Source organism: Rana temporaria, chromosome 6 (assembly GCF_905171775.1).
Source record: "Rana temporaria chromosome 6, aRanTem1.1, whole genome shotgun sequence".
Classification (NCBI taxonomy): domain Eukaryota; kingdom Metazoa; phylum Chordata; class Amphibia; order Anura; family Ranidae; genus Rana; species Rana temporaria.
In genome coordinates, this window is record NC_053494.1 from 187,937,701 (window position 1) to 187,946,442 (window position 8,742).

The 8,742-nt window shown below is 42.1% G+C and overlaps 1 protein-coding gene across 1 annotated transcript in view; it reads right to left on the bottom strand.

Moving 5' to 3' along the window:
• The window catches only part of TNFAIP6 (TNF alpha induced protein 6), a 56,592-nt gene extending 49,127 nt beyond the window's left edge, over positions 1-7,465 (bottom strand). The window contains exon 1 of the mRNA XM_040358004.1: positions 7,194-7,465. Within this exon, the coding sequence (XP_040213938.1) occupies positions 7,194-7,293 (100 nt within the window). The 5' untranslated portion in view covers positions 7,294-7,465. The remainder of the gene's footprint in view (positions 1-7,193) is intronic.
• Between the last annotated feature and the right edge of the window lie 1,277 nt (positions 7,466-8,742).

An 8,742-nucleotide genomic window follows, 5' to 3' on the forward strand; every position in this document is an offset into this window, starting at 1 on the left:
CTGGTCTGTCTCAGTCTGCACAGTGAAGAGGGGAAAAAGCAGGGAATTCAAATCCCTGGACCGCTGGACTGACTGCATTGGCACTGACAGATTAGCATTCTGGAGGTAAGTACAGTGAAAACATAGGGAAGCCGTATGGTGTTAGCTCACCTTTACATTGTTTTACCTTTTAAGTGTTTTAACAGCATAACATTCAGAAAGGAAAGAGGTCAACCTCATATTTCTGTTCAGACTGGGAGAAAACAGAAGTAAATATTACAAATCAAGTATCCCCTGAGAGGTAAGGCTGTACTTTTTTTTACAATTTAATTGGGGATTCAGATTATTACAAACATTCATAGGTGACTGCTTTCCCTTATTCATTAGCAAGGGTTAGACTATAGTTTGAGGAAAGTTCAACTTCTGCAGGAAATTTCCTAGTGTTGAAAGATGTCTTCTGATATTATATTAGTCATTGCTTACAGAGAAAATAGATAAGCCAGTGCAGTATGGTACTATTCCATGGCCTGTGTAACAGGGTGCTCTGCTGGCTCTGCACCCACTCTCCCCACCCATCCCCCTGCAGCAGTGAAAAGTGACAGAGGGGCTGGAGGAGCGGGTTGTGCTCTCCTGAACTTGCTGGGACTGGGACTTCTGTGTGATTGTGCAGCTGCAGGATTTCTTCCCAAGCTGCTGTGTGGTGAATAGAGCAGACTGTGTATGTGGAGATCCCCTCTCCTAGTAGATGTAATGACGTAATAGGTGGGAGAGAGACAGCTATGTAGAGAGATGCAGCAATGCAGAGGACACTGTACAATACAAAGGGAATAGGGCTTGAACTACAGCCCCCGTCAACCCTGCAAAAGAAAGAGAATGGAGAACATTCCCGGGCAAATTCTGCTACAGAGAGGAGTACAGTGCGAATAGAGAATGTGAGAGGATGGTCGACTCTGTGCTGTGGGACCCTTCCAGAGGAAAGAAAGAGTGGGAGAGAGACTGAGCCACTGAAAAGTGTAAAGCTGTGGGACTGAGTCATCACCAGAATAAAGTAACAATGTGCTATAGACCGTAGTCAACCCAAGCAACCCAGAGTGAGTGGACAACTAACCAAAGGGGCCACTGCTGTGTGTCACTGTGTTTGGTGAGAAGGCCTTGTGACTATGACTTGAACTAAGGATGTTTTTATAAGCTCTAGTAATGTCTACAGGACTTATGGAGTCATTGGGCCCCAACGTCAGCCAGCTGAAGAGTCAGGACTAAAGATTCCCCTTACAGTTGCTATGCAGAGACCTTTGCCCCTTCTTTAGTTAAGCAGTACCACTAAGTGAACTCTACACCATACCGTAGCTATTCCATTTGTGTGCACTCTAATCCAGTTGTAGTGTTATTATTTGTGTTCTGTTAACATTTATTGCACTATTTATTGCTGAGTTTGCTGACTCAAATGCTGATTCCTATTTAGTGGTGTATAACCTGATCCTAAGTTACTTTGTATTATTGTATTATTCTGCTGTGAGCTCATTTATGTTCAGCCCTCCATTCATTCTAACCCGTATAAATATATTTAGTTCATCTACCACTAAATAGTGTCTATTTTCTGATAGTAACCCACAGCCAGGTTAAAGGTATCTTTACCTGTGTCCTTATACGTGTTTTCAGTGGTTTCCATTCAACTAGGTATGTCAGAATGGCTGAGATTGTTCTTGGAGTCGAGGGGCAGAACAGAGAACCATAAAATCCAGGGTAGCGCTACACCTGTAATGGTGAGACTGCCAGGAAAAGTATAGTGAAGTGCAGGTTGGTGAACAGGCATAGGTGTGTGCAGCCTATTGCATTAGGGTGTGCACCCTAAAACTCAAACACACACTACCGATCTCTCACCGTGTTCATTCAGAAAGGGGCTGATTAAAACATATTTACTAGCCCCTTCCCTCACTCATCCTAAACAAGCAAAAGCCGGCAAGGGGAGAGAAAGGAGGGAAGCCGGTAGTGCTGCAGAGGGAAGGAGGGGGGAGCCAGGGCAGTGGGGAGAAACTGTGCTGCACAGGGTGATTAGTGTGTGCCTGGGCACATCCGGCACACCCTGTGCGCACGCCTATGTGAACAGGGTATCCTAAGTGGCCACATTATAATTTGTTTTCTCTGTGTCCTAAACCTACTGGGGCAGATCCACAAAGCGAGTACGCTGGCGTATCTACTGATACGCTGGCGTACTTTCAAATTTCCTGCGTCGTATCTTTGTTTTGAATCCTCAAAACAAGATACGACGGCATCTGGGTTAGATCCGACAGGCGTACGTCTTCGTACGCCTTCGAATCTAAGATGCAATTCTCCGGCGTCCGCTGGGTGGAGTTCCCGTCATAATCCGCGTCGAGTATGCAAATTAGCTATTTCCGACGATCCACGAACGTACGACCGGCCGTCGCATTCTTTTACGTCGTCTCTAGTCGGCTTTTTCAGCCGTATAGTTAAAGCTGCTGTTTGGTGGCATACTCAATGTTAAGTATGGCCGTCGTTCCCGCGTATCATTTAAAAAAAAAAATCGTTTGCGTAAGTCGTCCGTGAATCGGGCTGGACGCAATTTACGTCCACGTCAAAACAATGACGTCCTTGCGACGTCATTTAGCGCAATGCACGGCGGGAAATTTAGGGACAGCGCATGCGCAGCACGTTCGGCACGGGGACCCGCTTCATTTAAATGAAACACGCCCCCCTACTCGCCGATTTGAATTAGGCGCCGTTACGCCGCGAGAGATACACTACGCCGCCGTAACTTATGGCGCAAATTCTTCCAGGATTCAAACCAAAAAAAGTAAGTTACGGCAGCGTAGCGTATCTCAGATACGCTGCGCCGGGGCAGATCTTTGTGAATCTGCCCCACTGTGTATAGTCTGCATAATTCTGTGGATCATCTCCCTATTTGTGCTTTTCATAAGTAGGGCATAAAATAAAAAGTCCACAAATTAGCACATGCTTGTTTTTAAACAGTGCAAGATATCTTCTTGAATAATTAAGGGTTATGTAAAAGTCAGCCACTTAAAAAAAAAAAAAAAAAATCAGCCACTTCTATCTTTACTGTAAATATTATCATAGTAAGAGATTATCATTTAGCCAGTAAATTGGCAGTGTAGCACAACTGTTGTCTTTGTGAACTCTTGGCAAATAGCTAAATACACAGTTAAAATAATTCATATGTGAACTGCCTTCTGCTGGCCAAACACACAAACATTTCTTTCAATCCGCCTGTGGGGTGAGAAAAGAAATCTAGCAAATTCCTGAATCCATACTAAGTGGATTGATGCATCTCCACTGACTGCTATTGTACAGTATTCTATTAGAATACCCAAAAAATTACTACAGCTGATTGGCAATTTTCGAACTGGCTCCTTCGATCCTGAGATCAAAGTTTGCTGAGGTGTGTGGTACTGGCAGGGCCACCCACTGATCAAGTTTTGGCAGAAATAGCCACATTTTGTTCCTTGTATGGGCAGTTTTATTTGTTGAAGGATTCTATCGTTCTGCTCCTTCAGTCTTGTGATTCATGAATCTGCAACATAGCCATTCAGTAGCACTGCTATTCCAATATCCACTTTATTCTCTGACATATGAAGGTAATTTGACATGCAGACACAATCCATCCTAATTTAGGCAAAGGAAAAGCACACTGGGGGACAAACATGCAAGCTTCATTCAGCCACATATGTATATCGACCATTTCATTATGTCATCTGGCCAACCTCTACCTCAGGGGGGCAGCCAACTGATCATTTTGTCCCCCAAGTGTGGATGTTAAGGACAGTCACAAGTTACTGTTTGTAATTGTCAACCTATATGTCTGAGAACACACTGGTAGACTATCGCTGACGAAGTCCCGCCCACAGGACGTAACGCGTATGGAAAGAGGAGTCACGTATGACGTCACCCGCGGCCTCCTTAATGGTTTGAAACTTTCTACATGCTATTACTCCTGCACTTGGCTATAAGTGCTATACTTGTAAGTAAGTTTATTTATTCTTTGTTGCAATAAATGTATGAAACGGAGCGCACCAGATCTCGTTTTATGTTCACTTATTACCCTGTGGAATGATCGATCCATATCCGTTGCTGGGATGCTTGGAAGTCGATGCCCCATGGTGTGGGATACATGCTGTATGACCTTTTTAGGTCGAATATTTGAGGTGCGAGGCCAGAATTGTCTGTGGTGGACAGGCTTCATTCACACTTATCACTGTCTCGTCTGTCATTAGGCACTGTGTACACAGAGGAGGATCACCTCTCACGTTGGGACTGTGCTTTCTTTTGGGCTTGAACTTATTTTGGTATTTATTACTGGTAGACTATTGTCTATGGTCTGGCGTCACCTTGAAGTGATTGTAAAGTTTTTTGTTTGCTTTTTTCAAAAAAACAAATATGTCATGCTTACCTGCTCTGTGCAATGGCCCTGATCCTCTTCTTCTTGGGTCCCCCGTCCAGCTTCTCTGGCCTTCTCCTCTGCTGGTATGCAAAATACTATTTTCCTGTAAGCAATTCTTCCACGTTCAGGAGAAAAAGGTTATGGGAGGTTGAACCTCCCCTAATTGCAGCAGCTCCTAAATGATCCTAAGAGCCTATGTGTACATGGACACATAGGGGTTGATTTACTAAAGGCAAAAAGACTGTGCACTTTGCAAAGAATACCCAATCATGTGCAAGGAAAAAAAAATGCATGTTTGCTTGAACATGATTGGATGATGGACGTCAGCAGAGCTTCTGCTCATTTACTAAGCTTTGGAGCAACTGTAAAGTATTTTTGCCTTTAGTAAATCAACCCCATAGGCTTTTAAGGAGTTGAGTTTTTAGTAGCTTTAGCAAAAAAAAAAAAAATGTCAAAGGTTCCTAAACTCAAGTTGTGTACATGAAGCAGTTGTCACAAGAACAGGTGTCCCCATAAGAAGATTAACACTCACCTCTTGACACCTGTAAAGTTTTGAATTTCCCATGTACAGTAAAACCTTGGTTTGAGAGTAACTTGGTTTGAGAGCGTTTTGCAAGACAAGCAAAATGTTTTAATACATGTTCCTTGATATACAAGCGATGTCTTGATATAAGAGTAGCGTCATGTCACAACTGAGTATAAAAAAGAAGAGAGGAGCCTCTAAGTGTAGCAATATTGTTACATTTTTTTTTCTGTTGTTTTTTTGTAAGTGTATTTTGTGCGTGTACTCGAATGAGGAGCCAGACTGCAGGAGTTGGGAGTAGGCAGGCCTCCCCCAGAGGCAATCTGCCACCTTTCTCCATGCCCCGGGTGGGGTGGCAATGGCGGGTGTGTGAGGGGGTCCTCCCACACAGCCCGCCCTACCTGCTCCGCTTTGAAGCCCAACAGGGCAGAGGGACTCCCTATAAGGGAGTGAGAGGATCTAGCCCGCTCAACCAGCCCCGTTAGTCCTTCGCCTCTCTTTTTAGAGACCGCATGGTCAAAGTGCGTGCATGTTAACCCAATTTCGAGTGCGTGTGTAAGTGTGGTGTTTTTTTTTTGTGGGGGGGGGGGGTGGGCGTACCAAGCGCAGGCTTACCTCGCATAGCAAACCCACCGGGAGCCGGGCTGAGACCACCAAACTCAATTCACATGTAGCCAAGACCGGGATCCGAACCCCTAGCTGCAGAGGTGAATGGCTTTTCAGCACAGTGCCAATCGCGTTGAGCCAACGCAGCTCCATATTGTTACATTTAATGAAGGTACAACATTTAGCAACTTATTGCTACACTTAGAGGCGCCTCTCTTCTCTTTTATACCCTGTAAAAAAAATGCTTTGATATACAAGTGCTTTGGATTACAAGCATGTTTCTGGAATGAATTATGCTCGCATACCAAGGTTTTACTGTATTCTAAAATGTATTCTATACGTACACTTTAAAAGACCCTCATGAAGTTGGGTACAAACCACCTTAGGTAAAAAGAAAACTTAAAAAAAGACTTATAATATACAGTGGAGTTGTTTATGTCATCTGAATTCTTGAAAGAAGACACAAAAAAGCACACACATAAAAATAAGAAGAAAATTGTACAGTAGGTTGTTTTCTTTTTAACTATACATTTAGTTCCCAGAAAAGTGTCCTAACCTGTAATTGAGATCAAAGCATGAGATCCTGACTGCTACAAAGAAAGTAACCTACGAAATAAGCAGAATCAGTAAGAATAAACTGATAGAAGGATTTAAAATGTCAATGCATTTTGTACAGCTATAAGTTTCAGTTACAGTTGTGTAAGTGGTGCAAAAAGGGTGTTTTGTTGCCTTTTTTTTTATGTATTAGTTACAACTGATATATAAGATCTCAACAAGTAAATGAAAAAATAACTTTAGGCACTCGATGAATATGCAACAGTAATGCAAAAGGGAATGTAAGATATAATATATAATAAATAAATATACAAGTCTAAATGGAGACAAGACCTTGTCATATAAACTGCATTCACTAAATAGATAAATGGCATGTAGCAGGCTCATACAAAAAGATAAACCTACAAAAATAGGATATTCAAAATTTCAGTAAGGACTTATTGGTAATAAAAAATAGGATAAATAGGGTGGAATAAACAGAATACAAATAGGATACAAATATCCTATATATATATATATATATATATATAGTTAGTTAGGTTGAAAAAAGACAAGTCCATCCAGTTCAACCACAAAAAATAAAGATAAATAAACAAAATAAAAAACACAATACAATCCCATACACCCAACTTTCATACCCACAGTTGAGTTGATCCAGAGGAAGGCAATATATATATATATATATATATATATATAACCCTTTCTTAAAAATGAGCAAAACACTTAGCAGCAATTCATTTATTTTGCTGAATTAAAGAAAAAGTATAAAACAAAAAATAATGTTGTGAAGTTTTAAAATTCTATAAAAATGCTGGAAAATTTTGAGACTTTCAGTATAACATGAAATTCTGTTTGGCAGGGCAATCAATTAAAGATAAAGCAGAATTTGCTGTTGCTATAGATGCTTGTAAATCATTTTAAGTAAATGCAGCTTTCCAATCTTTCATTGTACAGCCAGTTGTTGAATGAGAGTCTGCCTGTCTCCTGCTCTACAATACAAACAGCACGTCTATTGCTGATACTTGTAGTTCCACAGCAGGTGGGGGGTCCACAGGTCCCTTCACCCTAGGGGTGACTTTATCATCCATGTCAGTAAAATGTCAGAACATGACTTACCTAACCAGATGGAATTGTGCAGTATTCCGTTCCTGAATCCCCATCCAAAGGTTTCGTCCAAGTGCAGAGCGAACAAAACGAAGAATATCATTTTTTTCATGTTTTAGCAATTTAAGAGGGATTTCTTCCAAAGGAGCAACTCTCTCATCTAACTCAGCCCGTCTGAAACATCTGGTCACCAGATCTTTTAAAGCACAATCCCTTTTTTTCTGCCTACTGTGAGTTTAGGGAACTTGCTCCATTTAAATAAGCAGCTGTAGTATTTCACAATTACAGTGACGTTGTTAGTAGGGAGAGGATGATGATAATACGCCCCACCTGTATGACTTGCCGTGTGGTTTGCAGTGGGCTCGTCTGGGGGGGCTTCTTCAAAGGTTACCTAATCCTTCAAACACTATTAACCTCCTTCCTTCTCTGACATGACATTAATGTATACTTTCATTTCCTACCATCCCTGATTTCCAGGAAGAGACTGAGGCCTCGTACACACGACCGAGAAACTCGTCGGAAAAAAAAAAAACATTGTTTTCCTCGACGAGTTCCTTGTTAGGCTTGTCGAGGAACTCGACAAGCTTGCTTTGCGTACACACAGTCAAGACCAAATCTCGTCGTTCTCAAACGCGGTGACGTACAACACATACAATGGCAGGGGAAGTTCGATTCCACTGGCACAACCCTGGAGGCTGCTTTTGCTAATCTCATGTTACTGCGTGTTATGTAAAAGTTTGGTAAGAGACGATTTGCACTTTTCAGTCTGTTACAGCGTGAAAAATGTGTTATCTCCATTACAAACGCTACTTTTACTCCTGTCTCATACTTTATTCTGAGCATGCGCGGGTTTCTTAGCATACACACGCTCGAGTTTCTCGTCCCTAACCAGCCCCGACGAGGAACATGACGAGGAAATTGAGACTCCCGTCGAGGAAAAAGAGAACTTGTTCTCTTTTTTTTCTCGTCAAGTTCCTCGACAGTTTCCTCGATGAAAAACGTACACAGGACCGTTTTCCTCGGCAAAAAAGCTCTTCCACCAAGTTTCTTGATGGATTCTGTCAAGTTTCTCGGTCGTGTGTACGAGGCCTGAGGTGTCAGAGATTTATCTAAGCATCGATCACCCTATAAATACAGGGGTTGATTTACTAAAACTGGAGAGTGCAAAATCTGGTGCAGCTCTGCATAGAAACCAATCAGCTTCCAGTTTTTTTTTTCCATCCAAATCTAGTGCCGCATACACATGATCGGAATTTCCGACAACAAATGTTCGATGTGAGCTTTTGGTCGGATATTCCCACTGTGTGTACGCTCCCTCGGACATTTGCTGTCGAAATTTCCGACAACAAATGTTTGAGAGCTGGTTCTCAATTTTTCCGACAACAAAAGTTCTTGTCGAAAAATCTGATCATGTGTACACACAAAAATCCATGCATGCAAAATGCATGCTTGGAATCAAGCAGAAGAGCCGCACTGCCTATTAAAACTTAATTTTTCTCGGCTTGTCGTACGTGTTGAACGTCACGCGTTCTTGACGTTCGGAATTTCCGACAACATTTGT